A 15,912-nucleotide genomic window follows, 5' to 3' on the forward strand; every position below is an offset into this window, starting at 1 on the left:
AGCTGAAGGATGCGAGAGGAGGCGGAGGGGAAATGAAAGGAGTCAGAAACGAGGTAACCACAGTTTTCTTGGTCAATCACTGAAACCGTAATGAGCCTCTGATGTGCCGGTGTGTCAGCAGCGCTCTGTTCTCTGCAGGGACCGGGGATGCTGTGTGTTACGGGCTCTGGGCTCCAGTGATCGCAGCCACGGGTCCCTGTGGGGACGCAATTCAAAAACAGGATGCGGTGTTGTCCATTTCACGCGTTATGGTCAATTGTGGTAACTCAGTGAGTCACATTCAGAGGACGGCTAAAGTAATAGAAATATTTACTTTATTTATCCCTTGTGCAAATTTTTAATAATCTTGTCTCTAATATTGCAACTAGTTTGAGAAAGAACTTTTTGAGAGATAAATGTGTGCGTGTGTGTTGACAGGACGTCGTGTGTAGGACCTGGACAGAAGCTGTAGGTTTGATGATGTCTTTGAAGCATCCAGGCCCAAATGCCAGACGACCCACTGTGTTCAGTCCCCGGCTGCAGGTTTCTGTATAAACACTTAAACTAATTCATCCTCAGGGACGGATCACATTTGTCATCAAAGCGTTTGATAGCCACCCAGCGAGGAAATGAAGCTCTATAATATTTTTTGTTACGCACAGGACTTCTGTCTGGTTTGGCGCCGGATCAGAGAGTTGTAAATAGCCGACTGTGTCCTTTCAACTCCCATTGTGCCCTTGGCTCCATCCAAACGCCGCTGTTATTAACAAACAGGAGCACGAGTGGGCAACGCCGCTGAGCTTCCGGGACCTTTGTGAGCGGCGGCACCTGCGAGTCCTGTGCGACAAAGGTCTGACAGCGGGGACTCACACATTATATGAGCCACATTACAATCATTTACGATAGCGGGGGCCGCTGGATACGAGGCGGCGGCAGGCGAGACCTTGACTTTTCCTTTATAGGCGTTTAATTTATAGAGCATTCCAAATGTCGTGACATACAGGCTGTAGCTACAGCTCTGCAGACAGAACCTGGCAGAGGAACACGGCGCTCCCATTGTTAACAATTATTGCATAATCAGCCTGATCTGATCTTGTGCGCTGTGCCTGCAGGAACGCCGCCGCCGTGGCCTCAGCGCCAGTAAACGGCCAAGTGGGACCTGCGGCGCCATTAAAAAGCGCCGCGAGGCCCGAGCGCCGCCGCGTCGCATGCCGCCCGACACCAGCGCTGTCATTTTAGGGGCAGACTGAGGGCGGCGCCCACTCCCACATACGTTACAGCATCCAGTCGACTTCCAGCAGTGAAGTCGCAGTGCATCAAGAGAATCAGCGGCACCTGAAGCCCGTTGACCCTTAGCCTCCAGGGCCGCGTCGCGTCTGTTGTGCTCTAGAGCACTGGGGCTGAGGCCGTGTTTCACCCAGCTGCAGCCACAGAGGCCTTGTTTTGCTGCATTGTGCGAAATGGCTTATGACAATAACGGTTTAACAATCCACTCGGAGTTCAATCACGACACGGACTGAAGGTTGTGCCTTGGAAAGCTGGAGCTGTGTGAAAGGCCAGCGCCATTCGTTGCCCAAGGCTGATCCTCACAGAAGAAGAATGAGATCTGCTGAACTACACAGTCATACATTAAAGTAAAGGATGCCTTTATGATCAAAACTATTTCATAACCGTTCTCATCCATCAGTGTTACGTGACATAAAAAACACCTTCTGTTTTTAGTAACGGTAGCTTGGTGTAAAAGACAAATCCGGTGTGCGCAATAGTTGAGAAACTGTTTTTCACATCATCAAGCGAAGCCCCCGTCGCGCCAGGAGAAAAATGTCAGGAGCTGCTGCCTCCTAAACATGGCAGCGGGATAACATATCTCAATGTGTGTGGGTCTGCTGCACAATAGAAGAGCGAACAACAAAGACAGACACAGACGCACAGATGGGAGTTGGCACTGGTTAAAACTTAGCTCGGAGGAGGAAGCAAGTGTTGTTGTTGAGATTAAACGCGCTGCGTCGAATGTAGATGTGGAAAGTATTCTTTCAATTCTGATGGAAATTCATTTACTGGTCTTTCTTACTAATATATTTGCATGTGACAGATTAATGGGTACAGATTTTACCCAAAGTAAATGAGCAGGAGTCCCGTCGTGAATCATGTATGGATGCAGTGAAATGAGCCCATTACACAGAGAAAGAGTCTGTGGCTGTAACGAGGTGAGAGAGCGAAACCAGGCGTCGCTCGGAGCAAGAATCCAGCCCATCGTCATCGGGATCCAAATGAGTGGTTTCAACAAGTGTGTGCGAAATTCAAATCCTGCTCAGCATCGAGACTCCAGGCGCTTTATTTGCTTTCTGGGCCAAAGTTGGACGAGCAGGTGACATCACGAGGTGAAAGCGTCTCAAGGAAACAGCAGCTGGGCGCGGTGACAGCTCGCGTCAGCGCTGGGAGGCTGCCGGGCCGACAGCGGACACACAACACGAGGCTCATTAAATACTTAGAACTCTCCCTACAATCAGTCCAACCAGCAGAACTCAACGGTCGGTGAGCTACAGCAGCTCAGTGGCCTCAGCATTAACACCAGCTGCTGTGGAGCTAATGAAAAAGCTGTGGTCACTATGAATTATTACTCTTATTATTACTATAACTCTTATTGTTATCAAGCTTCTCTCAGCAACTAAATTTAATTCCAACTTCAGTTTTCTTATTTCAACAATAACAACAAATATAAACAACACAACTGCAAATAGCTTGTTAGCTCACACTAACAATTAGCCCCCTACAGGCACCGTCTGCGAAGCCGCATGTCGCCGTCTACACAACGCTGGTGACATTTAGAGCCAAACATCCATGAAAACCTCACACACACACACACACACACACACACACCCACACACCTGCCCCTTCAGCGCTGCTTCCACCTGACCCACCGCTAACCGAACCCAGGCCCTTATTGTGAAAAGCTTGGCCCTTTGGTGGAAGCTCTCCTACGGCAGATGTTCGCTGTGGTGCGATGTCAGTGCATCCATCTAACGCGTTCACTCTATGACTCCACCAACACTGACTCACTGCTACCTTGTTCCATTATATTTAGATCAGTAGCGTTATGAGCGCCGACGCTGCAAAGGCACATGAACATAATGGACTGTGTAGCTTCCTGCCTTCAAACGGAGCCAGCGGTGTTGCAGTATAGCTGCTTGATCTCCCATGTTTGTTCCGCGTCCCAGTTGACGCCACTGGAAGCTCAGAATAGCACAGTAGCCACAAGAAGGCGTGTGTTAACATCAAAATATATGTAGAGGACTAGAAACCTGGACACTCACTCGTCATCAGTCATCAGAGCCTTGGTTGTAACAGTTTGGGGAAACGTGCCTCTGAAAACCAGTTTGCTCCGTGCAGCCTCCCATAGGGTAACTGGTAAAGACCGGGACACCTGAGATCGTTGATACAGACCCCACATTGTTGTCATTTTCCATGTTCAGTGGCTGCTCCATTTTCCTCCCCAGCGATAAAAAGCCTTTTTGTGACATCATCCAAATCTACCTTGTGCCGGTGCTGGATGCCCACGCCTCCGCACAGAGTGCTTTCCTTCTCAAATGCGAAATGCTTTGATCGCTTTCCTAGCTTTCCTCTCTTCCTTTGGTGAAAAGCAATATTGACTCAAAAGCCTTTGCCTCCCGTGGTGCTCGAAGAAAGTCATTGTAATGAAAAGCAGAGCAGCTCCATTAACACCGCTACCTGCTCAGCTGGCATCTCCTCGTACTTGTTGTTAAATAGCTTAATTGGATCTGAGGTGGAAAGAAAAAAAAAAAAAGACGGAGCGGAAAGACTTTTTCTCGTGTTGGTGCGATGGAGCAAAATGGTTTCCCTGTGAGAATATGGTGAACGTGCTGTTTTGCTTGCTTGGCGTCCTTGTGGATTAGACTATCAGTATTATTTCAGTCCAGAAAGCTTAGAGTCATCCTGTTATCTCTTCCCTTACGTCCCTCAATAACAGAGGCCGTTATTTATTTAGTGTAGCGCGTTTATCAAGTATCCCCACCGTGCTGTGCAATATATATATAATATATAGCCCATATTAATGAAACATTACTGGGTCCATTGTGCCTATTCACATGGATAATCAATTACTGAGTGCAGTCTTGGAAAAACAGACCAACTCATTCATCTAATGCACCACTGGAAATAGATTCTATCTCGTGGTTTCAAAGAGCTTTAACAGATAAAGTGAACGCCGAGCGGAAATAAGGAGATTGAAGTCGGATCATGAAGGCCTACAGATGGCTGCTCGCTCCAACTGCACCGTTTCTGCAGCCGCACAAGAATATCAATTACTGCTGCCATTACAAAAGGTTTGTGTTGCAAATAATGTGCAACGAGCAAACAGTTGTGCTGCTTTAGAGTTCTGATGTTGTCACTGGACGAGGTTCAAGCAGCTGCTGATAATTAGAGGTACAGTAAAGGTTAGGCCCTGTACATGTAGGTAAGAGTGATACCACAATATGAGCTACAAGTGAAACTACTGCACATTCTCTGACGTCAGCATCTTATTTTGTAACTAAAGCTGATTTACACTGAAGGTAAAAGGAGACCGAATGGAAATAAGCACCTGATGAGCTGCTGAATGACAGGACTTGACTGTTTAACGGTCACACAGACAGTGTGGTTGTGGTGTTTTATAACATCAGGGAGATTAAGGTGTCTTTTGTTGTGTTAATGTTCCCTATACATCATGTTTTCCTACTGCTGCTATAAATCCCGCATCAGAAACCTCTTCCAGGGATTTCAGCCTGTAAATCGGAGTCGTATCGGTGGCAAAACTTAATCTGGTTTAACGTTAGCTTCAACTCCATCTGCTGCGCTGTGGTGGCGATAAAAGGGGGGGGGACCCCGAAATATCATTCGCAGACCGTCAAACGACGCAACTAATGGCCATCCGCGGCGCAGAATCCCGCGGCGCACTGCCAAATAATCAGGCGCAAAGCTCAGGGTGAAAAACAAAAGCATAATCCCTGCGCTGCTAACGGTGTCACTCAAGGATTATCGTGCCAAGAAAAAAATAACACACTAAGTACTACGGGGATGAATTAAAAGCCCCGGGGCGGCGTGGCGAGCCTCCAGTCGTTTCAAAACATTGCGCCACAGCGCGAAGTGTCTGCGCCTCAGTGCGAGTAGCAGCAACTGTAATCTCAACTTCAGATATTCTGATATCAGTTGATTTGAGCCTCCGGGACCAGACAGGCGAGTAAATTGAAACGGTAAAAGCTCGCGGCAGTAGATTGTCAGATATTTTCTGAGTCAAGGAGAGTGACCTGGCGGATTATTAGAAAAGAGTTGTGGCGCTTGAGCGATGATGAGGGTTAAGCTGGTGTGTGATAGCGAGTCAGACACAGAGAGAGGCACGTTTCCGAAGCACGGAGCAATTAGTCCACGAGAAATACAATCTATCGTTACCTGTGTGTCCAGGCGTGAACCATCCAGGAGAATAATCCAAGCGAGATTAGTGGCGAGCGAAGCCGAGCAACACTTCTCAACAAACTCGCTCCCGTCAAATCCAAGGCGAGTGCAGCGTAATTTCCGATGTGGAGACGAAGAGGAGGGCGACGTGATTAGGAGAAGTTTGCACCTATAAGCAGCCGACGGGCAGATCGTTAATCCGTTCTCAAAATAGCGTCGGAAGGAGACGGAGGAGCGCAGCGAGTTCAGCACCACGGCTCAGTGGACAGCTCCGACGGGCGCAGCGATCTCTACGCGGCCGCGCGCGGGTCTCGTGTGCGCCACCGAGGCAGGAGCCACCAGCCCCAACCTCACCTACTGGCTCGGTCCCGACCGGATTTACATGCAGTCACGCAGGGGGGAGGGAGGACGGGGACGGTGAGCCAATCGCAAATGTCCCGTGGTAGGCAGCGTTAGCAAGCGATGGGAGGACAGACGCAGTGTGGAGCGGTTCGGTCCCAGCGTTCCCAACCAAACTGTCCTTGACTAAACACGGAGAAGGGAGAGAGAGAGAGGGGGAGAGAGAGAGAGGGAGAGAGAGAGAGAGAGAGAGAGATGCCCCACTCACTCACACATACTGTAGTACTACACACGTACTGTAGATGCACGCGCCTCCAATGACGTGGTGAAGGGAAAGCTTGGAGCTGTCCATGATTTTCTTCATCTCCTCAGTGTGTAAAGTACAGAGAGCAGCAGCTGAAATCAGCGCTCTTTTCATAATTATCTATTTATACATTTGTTCATTGGTATTTTTTTACATACAGTAATTGTTGCAATGTGTAGTACAGTATGGAGTACTTACTCAATTACTACAGTTCTGAGGGACTTGGAGGTGGAAATACTAAACTTTTTAATCTGCAATATTTATGTTTGAGCTACTGTATAGATTATTATTATTATTATTATTATTATTATTATTATTATTATTATTATTATTATTATTATTATTATTATTATTATTATTATTATAGAATTAAGTGTGACTTGGTCTCGTATCAGTTTCCTCCCTAAGATTCTCATTGCATTTAAGATGCATGATTATGTGCTGCATTCAAGGGGCATCCGCGCGTTATGTTTGCCCTACGTGCACAAGCAGTTTATTTCTGCACGCTTTAATTATTCATGTATTTATTTCTGTTTGCTCTCCTGTTTAGTCTCATTTGTATTCATATCAATTTAGCTACTTACACTTCCAGACATGAGCCTTTGATTATGCACTGTCCTGCAGGCTGCACATGGTGCTTTATGTTCCTGCTGAGGATGAATGCCGCTACAATATTTATATTTAGTGCCGCATGTACTTCTCTGACTCTCTATTACTTTGCTCACTGCACTGCAGCACGTTCTGTAAGAAGTTTAGTGTTCAGTATGAACCAGTTGGTACAAAAGCAGTTCTTGTCTTTTTATACATAAGTTAAATTTGTACAGTAGATGTCGGTTTAAACTTTAAACAGTTCCCACATTTGCTGTTTGATACCTTTGGTGTCTGCTTTATCTTTCAAACGCGAAGCAGCTTCAGAGCAGCAGAGGAGGAAGCGTGCAGCTTTCTATCATTAGTCACCACGACCGAGCAACAAAGAAAGAAACACCACCAACACAAGCGTTGGCCGCGTCTCAGGCCAATCCCGGCTTTCGTATCGACTGCGCTGCTCTGGGAATGAGACATTTTCTGGCTTGTCCCAGTGCAGAAGCGGTTCCAGCACCGAGAAAGTTCAGCAACAACAATCCATGAGAAATTGAGCTGAGCCGGATCACAGCGCGTCCACTCAGGCCGCTCCCATAAGAAGCGCAGTGGAAGGTTGGCTGAACATAATTAACGAGTTAATCGCCCCGCAGACGTTAATCCTTGAATTTACAACATACTTGTGAGATATGTTGTGGAGGACTCGCCCCGTCATCCTGCTGGCAGCGTTGTTGCAGGGAGGTGACAAACAGCAGCGTTCTGAGTGCAGGGCCACGCTCTCCAAACGTTGTAATAACTTGTAGTCGTGCTGCGAATATTAGCAGCGAGCGGAGGTTTGTTGTCTCCTTCTCTTTGTGCCTCCCTGTTTTTCCGTCCTGAGGAACCAAAGACCTCCTTTCTTTGTGCATCACTAGTTGTGTAAGTCGCTGACTCATCACTGTGCCGGTGTTTAGTGAATCACCTAATGATACAGTAGTGGTGTGTTTCTACTGATCGGGGACACGTTTGGAAACTCACCCACAACAAAACGCACGCATAAAATGGTTCCTCCCACTTCCCCTCTGACGCACAGCCCAGCAGCACGCGTTTCTGCATGTTTTACCTTTTTCAGGTCGGTGCCGTTCAACACATTCATCTCACCTTTCCAAAATAGATCGCAATCAGCGGTTTAACCTCAAAACCTGCGAAAGAGTAAAGTAATGTAGCACCACATTAAAGCAGGGAAGCGTGTGAAGCAAATGGCAGGTGAGCTTCCTGGTGATGAAACGCGCAGACGCCTTTGTCACAGTTTGCCTGACTCATTCTGGCCTCATCCGACCACTAGCGATGCTGGTTTTGGTTCTGTGTGGTGCAGATGGGAGAGCGATGAAGCAATTTAGCTACAACTGATTGGAGCCTCATCTATTCCATCTTTCTCCACCTGGCGGTGTAAAAATGTTGAACTGGGATCAGTAGGAGGCTCTGATAGAAGGGCCTGGGCTCTAAATAGGCCTTAGCTGTCAGAGTCAGTGTCTGTATGCGGACCTTAGACTGGAAACCCAGTCACTGCTGGGACTGGTTCCAGTCTCCACACTGCTGCAGTGTCCACGAAGCCCTCGAGAGGACGATGATGGACGCTCTCCTCCGCTTTGCGTCGTTAGCAGACGGGACATGAATCAGAGTCGGCCTCTTTGTATGCCCGGCGCCGGCGCCTTTTAGCAGGGCTGTCACCACATCACAGCCGCGCCGCGCTCGGCAGTCGCAGAGGACGGCCGCCGTTTGCCACGAGAGGTCACCTGTCAGGAAAATGTAAACAGACCTCGTTTTGTGGACAAACAGCTGATGCTGTGGTTGACGCGGCGAGGGCGGGACACGCGTGACGCCTCCGCTTCATGACCTCCAGGGGCAACGCTGGACGGAGGCTGAAACGCTGCGACGCCACGGTCGCTCCACGCTTGCGAACGCTACGTTAGTGAAGATCATCACGTTGGTGATGACGTCATCACGTGATGATGTCATCACGTTGGTGCAGACGCCACTGAAGCCACAGCCTGGGAGTTGCACATTAACACCATCAAACAGGCGGTGGTGCACATGTGCCAAATGTGCTGCTGCTCCTGCAAACGAAGTTATGGTGTGATTCATTAAGGTGAATAAGAACGCGCTTCCCCTTGACATTCTCCCTGCGAATCCGGAGATTATGTCTCCACATCTGTGCTTATAAACAACCCGCGTGCATGTGTCGCACCGCCGCCGCTCGGCTGCTGTAATTTATCGCGCAGACAATTAATGCTGTGCATGTTGATTTGAGCGGAGAGGATGGAGTCGTCCCTGGTGGCGAAGCATTGTGTTGCTGTGCTGCTGTTGCTGTGTTGTTTTTATTTGTGTTTGACGAGCGCGTCACAGAGGCCGCTGGAGCACAATGCGTTGTCCCTGAGTTTGAGTGATACGGTGGACGGACAAAGTACGAGTGTATGTGTGTGTGCGTCTGTGTATGAGTCTGTGTGTGCATTTGTTCCCTGGGTTAAGGTTGTGGTCAGGCATTTAGTTGTTGCTGCTTAAGATTAAAGCAAGGGGCGAAGAAATGCATTCTATGAAAGTCAGTACAAAAGACGGAATATGTGTGAATCCAGTGAAGAACATGTGTCTGTGTGTGGGCTGGGCTTTGTGTGTGTGTGTGTGTGTGTGTGTGTGTGTGTGTGTGTGTGTGTGTGTGTGTGTGTGTGATTGTTTAGACAAAAGAGCGGCCGTGAGACGAATGTGTGCGAGTTGGTGGAGACGATAATAGACTCTGACACATTGTATGTGGAACATGCTCACACACCAGCGCGCTGAGCCGACTCACACACACACATGCACACACACACACACGCACACACACACACACACACACACACACACACACACACACACACACACACACACACAAGGAAGGCTGTGGTTTGGTGCTGGAGCTTCACGTTTGACCTCTGGGAGTTAACGCTGCAGAAACAGAACAGGAGATGTATGTTTGATTGGATTTGTTTTCCAAAAGGACAGTAGCTTTATTCATTCAGCGAGTTACAGAATAATAGGAACAGGAGACGAAAATACAGATCCAAAAACATTAAGATAATGCAGATTTAATTAGTGCTGAAATGATTAATCAATTAGCAGAGCGGTTCACAGACAGAAAACTAATCAACTCCAATTATGATAATTGCCGTTGATTAGTTTTTCAATTATTTCCTGGTCTCAGCTTCTCAAATATGATAATTTGTTGCTTTTCTGAGCTTTATGCCAACACAAACATGGATCATGAATCATGCTTACATCATTTGTCTGCGTTGGAAGGTGCCACACTCGGCTCCGGGCCAACGTTGGACTGTGATTACGCTGGAGAACCACCTTTACCTCAGCCCCCTGTCCAGATGTGTGGCACATCTGGACTGGCCATGAAGCTTCTTGTCATGCAGTTACTGCCGTCACCTGTTGATGTTAGTCGTGTCCTGAGATTTGTTGGACAGGAGCTTTGTTCCATCTAGTAGCTGTTTAGCTGGCTCCTCAACTCTGACATTTGCATAAATACTTTTAGCTCCGATCTCTCGTTCTTAGAACCCACAGCATTTTATATATTAAACAAAGCTGCTCTTACTGTAGGACAGATCATGCAGTTATATGTGGAAGCTGACAGACTGAAGAGCGCCCAGACGCTTTTCTAAATATACATTCCGCTGCCTGTTGGCTGATGTGTTCCAGCGCTGCCGGGTGCTTTCAGCAGGCCCTCCTCATAAGTGTTTTGCTCCAGTCATTTATGCATAAAGTGATACTTTGAAAATGAGTGTAAGTCTTTGCTGAGTCATTCCTAATGGAGCACTCTGCTGCCACATTCATAATGCAGCAGCCGTGGCACTTTGTGCAAAAGCTTTTGTCTCTGGCTGGAGGTCAGAGTCCAAACACCGCTCTGATATCCCAGACTAGAAACCCAAACATCACTCCAAGCAGCACGTGCCACGTCCCGCTTCCCGGCCGCCTCCACTTTCATTCGCGGCCAGCGCTTGCTGCACTCACATGACTGCATCCCGCCACAGGCATCAATCCAGAGGAAATGAATCTGTGCTCAACAGATTGAAATTTTATGCAAATTAGGAAAGCGGGTTCTAGAAACGGGAAGGAGCAGCTAGTTTGTACATTGCTAAGTAATTAAGATGAATTTGTTTGCATCCTTTATGACTTTGGACGTCCTCGCAACCGTCGACACGCTGCACAACATGAAAGCACTTACGACTGCAGCCAAACGTTTTCCCCAGAGGGCGCGACCAAAAGTGGATCGCCGCTGATCAAAAACTTTTGTAGATACCAGAACCAAGTGTTGTAGCCTTTTGAAGTGTTTCTTTGCAAAACATTGTTTCCCAGAGGATATGAAATGAAGTTTGACTCGGCGGGGAGGGAAGAGGAAACATGCGGAGACACTGGTCTGTGGATGAGCTCACAGAAACCAAAAGTCTGACAAACCTCAATACGTACGGGGTCTGACTCCTGTAATATGTGGATGCTCAGAGTGCTGCGTTTGACCAAAGCTACACACTGTGTATAAGACAAAGAGATAAATGCTCCCGAGACTCCATCCACGCAGCCTAAGAGACAGTTTAGACTATATTATAGCATTAAGCACATTATTATAATATTACTGCCCATTAACAACAGCGTAGATGCTTGACGTCTCCAAGGGCAACGGAGAGAATGTAGCAGAAAACATGTAAAAATAAAACTAAAACCTGCCAGGTTGAGGAAATTAAAAACAAAGCTGCTTGATTCAACAAGGCAAGTATTATTTTTGCAATGATGATATAAATATCCAAGCCTTAGTAAAACCTTCTCTATTGTGGTCTCACATATAAATATTGTGTGTGTATAAGTGGCCACCAGTACCACAGCTACAGCTGCTTGAGGTGAAGCTATTTTTACCCACTTCACACGCGCTCCAGGACGGTGGATTTGTCCACCGGTTGCCAAGTTGGGGTCAGACCCGCTTTGAGAAGTCGCACAAACATCTCAGGGACTGCGAGATGATTAATGGGCGAAGGAGGAAGGAAAAAACAAACCCGTGGTCCACGTGTCAGGGCTGAAGTAAAGGAACACGCTCAGCTCAGATGCAGGATGACGGCGACACTGTGGAAAAGTTCAGCGCGTCACCTTCGTTCGAGGAGGATGCGAGGAACGACTGCGACAGGGCAGCGAGTGGAGGGGGGGGGGGGGGGGGGGGGGGGGCGGTAACGAGGGGGTCCAGAAAAGGAGGAGGCAGCAGCAGGATGGGAAGCAGCTTAGAAGAATTCTATCTGTTTGAGCAGTCTGGACCTTAAGCTTTAACAGTATGTTTTATAAATGTGTCATGTCCACTTTAATTAAATGTCTCGGCCTGAAAGGCAAAGGATGGATTGAACAGAAGGAAGTGCAACCGTCTAAGACTTGCACTTGAGTTCGTCCAGTGCCAAAAAGTGATTGAGATCCAGAAGGAGGAGGGAAATGGAGGTTGTGGGAAGTGCAGGAGCGGATTTGGATCAGCACCAACCTCTGACAGGAAGCGAGAGGCACGCGTCGGGTTTGTTCCCAGTTCCACAGCAGAGACAAAGAGGGAACCAACAAGATGGACAGGAATCCCACACATGGAGGGACTCGATAATGCGCCTGTGAAAGCGCTTTGATTAAAACGCTTTTATTGTCCTACTGATGCTAAATTGCAATGAGGTTTTTACTCCCACGGGACGAGTCAACTTAATCACACTGTGCTGAGCAACACAGCGCGCACGCGTTGAGGAACAGGAGACGTCTCGTAGAGTCAGAGAGCTGTTGGAGCGGATGCAGCATTTGGAGGTTTAATAGGAAATCTTTCCATATTTAATGTCCTTGGAGTCATTTTTAAACATGAGTCTGGTTTGACTTCATTAAATCCTATTGTGGACGCAGCTATAACAGCCCCATCACGCTCCTACTGTACATCTACTGTACATGTGCTCGTGTGCTGTCTGTCTGTATGTGATCGGGTCTCGTTACGCCGGCTGTCGCTCATTCTGTCGTACGAGAGCATGAAACTGAGATGAATTTGCTCTGGCAGCAGATGTGGACCTGATGGCCTGAACGTTGCTGCACGGAGCCTGGTACTGGTCCCGGCCACTTCCAGGAAAAGGAATTCTCCATCAGTCTTCTTCTTGTAGGAGGATTTTGTTGTTCTCGGAACTCACAGGACTGCTGGTCCAAAACCACCAGATTTCTCATCTCGTTAGCTTAGCATGTTGCTAATTGACCCTACAAGTCAATGGACCATCACAGATACAGTAGAGTGAGCAGCACTTCCTTAAACCTGAGGCTCAAATTGTTCTGGAGACGACTTTACTGTATGTGACACACCTGGATTAACGGAGCCGATTTCTGCTGGTATTTCACAGTAAATGTCAAAGCTTAGTCAGAACCCAGGGTTTTATCCTTTTACTGATTCTGACTCAAAATAAATATACAATTGTGTTTTATCAGCGAGATAAGGCTGCTTTTATCTTTGGCTTTGGTGAAACATTCTTATCACTTTATTTTCTGGCTTCTTTTTTAATTCCTGTCTTTAGTTGCTTGTAAATGTCGCTGAAGTGGCCTCGCGACGCCTTCTGAGCAGCTGGGACCACGTTCCGAAGAAGGACATGTAGATTCGCTCCACTAACACATTGAGGGACGTTATTTAATGTGTGAATCCAATTAAAGCGAGTTGTTTTTACTGATTAAAAATGCAATGAGCCTCGTCAACCTGGAAACAAATGCATCTGCAGACAAAAGTAGGTTTCCCCCCTATGAAGTTGCAAACATAATGTGATCTGATGTGGTTTATTTCTGAAAGAAAAGTTAATCATAAAATTCAAATGAGCAGAATAATAGATGGTGATGGTTTCCTTGGCTTAATTAATCATAGCGGCGCCGCAGACAGGAGAGAACAGCTGCTGGCGCTCAGCGTAGACGCTGCTTCCCAGGCCTTCTCCGTCTTCAAGCCCAAAGTCCCTGGCACAGATGTATCAATTCCATCCCTGATTCCTCCCCAACCTGCTTTTGATTGTTTTCTCAAAGCCCTGAAAGTGAGACTTCAACGAGCACCTGCACAGGCGCCGGCGATTCCCTGGGATTTTTACCTCCAATCTCTGTCTAATCACAGCTTCACCCTCCTCCCGCGCCGAGCAGCTACAGTATCACACCATCACTTTATTGCTTCTCCACGCTGATCTCCAGCCTTACTCCAGGCAGGCTGCACTTTTATCCAGCATCAGCCGCCAACATCTCCTCCTCTGTCGACCAACAGATTACTCCAGCTCCTCTTTTCCTCCTGTCTCTCGCCCGCCAGTAAACTTCTGACACCAATATCAGTTCCATAATCCACTTTAGGGTGAGCTGAGACATTACACGCCTCGAGCTTCACTCCCTAATACTCTGTTTAGACCACCTGCCCCCCCCCCCCCCTCCCCTCCCCAAACACAGGGCTTTGTTTTCAGAGCTCCTCCTTTGTCTGCAGGCCTCTGGGATGTAGGGCTGCACGGTGATGCAGCAGGATGCCCTGCGTAGCATCTCGCCTCCCATTAGCCGAGTCTGCACACAGTGGCCTCTTTGCATAATCTCTGTGTAATCTTTTCATACTCATCTGGAGTATTTCCTTGTGAAAGAAAAGGGGGATTATCAAATACACGCTCGTGATCATGTTCACAGGCTGAGTGGAACGCCAAGAGTTTTATTAGGAGCTGGGGACATCTAGTGTTGAGTGAGGAGAAGGAACATGTGTTTTTCTGGGCCAGAGGAGATCAAGTCCTCAGAAACAAGAAGCAGATTAATTGGCGAACTCATACTTTATGTAATATTGATCACAGGACCTTTAATCACACAGATTCTGGTCCTTGTCGTGGCTTCGTATCAGTGCATGCTTGTTTTGCCTTTGTGCTCCTATCTTGTCTCTTTGTAGTCGTTTTGCATCTGTCAGGAGTCGATTGGCCTATTTTTGTCGTCATTGTTGTATCGCTGGTAAATGCGTGTCTCTGTAGTCCGCTTGCATCTCTGTGGGTCTCTGTGGCGATTTTATCGGCCTGTTTGGGCATTTTACATCGCTTTGTTGTTGTTTCACGCATCCCGGTGGTCAATTTGCTACCTTTTGTGGTGTTATTTGTCATTTTGTGATCGCTTAACGTCCCTCTATGATCATTTTGACCTTTAAAAAGAGCCCTGCTCCTGGTCAGAGGCCTCCTGCTGTTGTCTGTCTTGTTTCCTTCCCCACCACTCGCTGCTGCTCTCGCTTTGATTAACTCTCATTAAGAAGCCAAGTTGCTCAGCGCCCCAACACATTTACAAGCCATAAAGCTTTGCAATCAACAAACTTGCACTAGACCACAACTCTCTAGTCGGCCGTTCGGAAACTGCCACAATGAAGCTGAGAATTTAAATGGAAACAAAGTGGTGCTTGACACAGCTCTGGGATGAATGGAAAAGCTGCCGAGGATTTATGTCTCAAAAGCATCAAAGTGCATGAGAGAGAGGTGCCCTGGGGAGCGGATGCAACTGTGTCCTCTGTCAAGATTGTGGGAATCAGTCCAAACAATTTGGCTGGAAAGAAAGTGGCTGCCACAGCCAGAGCGCTCCAGACAACACCAGCACAGCAGCATTTGTCACCGCACAAAATTGGGACGGCATCCAACGGATTTTACAAGGTTTAAGAGAAATGTTACGAAGCAAACGCAATAAATTACACATCACCTTGGATCTGCTACTGTCAGCCATGGGAAATAGTGTTTTCATTTTAGGAAACATTATTTCAGAGCCGGAGGAGATCGATTTCTTCTTAGCGCAGTGAATGAGCAAGGACTTCTGAGTTCAAGGAAGCAAATAGATCTCCAAAAGTATTAGACATAAAATGGGGACGACTTCCCCCATCCTCAGTCATGCTCTGCATCACTAGGAGATCCATCATTCCCTGTGATGGGTTTCCAGCTCTTCATTAAATACAGCAGAAGGAGGACGACCCTGTGTGACTCACATGGAGCCATGATCATGTGCTAAAGCAGCACGGTCGCCTGATCTCAGCTTAAACCACAACTCAACACGAGATCATCCTCGTGCTAGAGGAGCTGTGCAAGTGATGGACCCATGTCTTCTTTATGCTGTCTTAGTGCAGGGTCATGAGGTGGCTGGAGCTGATCCAAGCAGACCCTGGATCAGAGCCATGGTCCCAACCACAGCTTCTAATTAGCGACAGTGGTTGTTAATGCTGCAAAAGCCCATTGTTGGCG

The 15,912-nt window shown here is 47.6% G+C and overlaps 1 protein-coding gene across 6 annotated transcripts in view; it reads right to left on the reverse strand.

Moving 5' to 3' along the window:
* Positions 1 to 5,951, reverse strand: part of fstl5 (follistatin-like 5) — a 92,646-nt gene extending 86,695 nt beyond the window's left edge. For all 6 annotated transcript variants that reach the window (XM_041072600.2, XM_029164621.3, XM_055512365.1 and 3 more), the window contains exon 1: positions 5,425 to 5,951. In XM_041072600.2, coding sequence (XP_040928534.1) covers positions 5,425 to 5,447 — 23 coding nt within the window. In that variant the 5' untranslated portion in view covers positions 5,448 to 5,951. The remainder of the gene's footprint in view (positions 1 to 5,424) is intronic.
* Between the last annotated feature and the right edge of the window lie 9,961 nt (positions 5,952 to 15,912).

This window comes from Betta splendens, chromosome 10 (assembly GCF_900634795.4).
Source record: "Betta splendens chromosome 10, fBetSpl5.4, whole genome shotgun sequence".
NCBI lineage: Eukaryota > Metazoa > Chordata > Actinopteri > Anabantiformes > Osphronemidae > Betta > Betta splendens.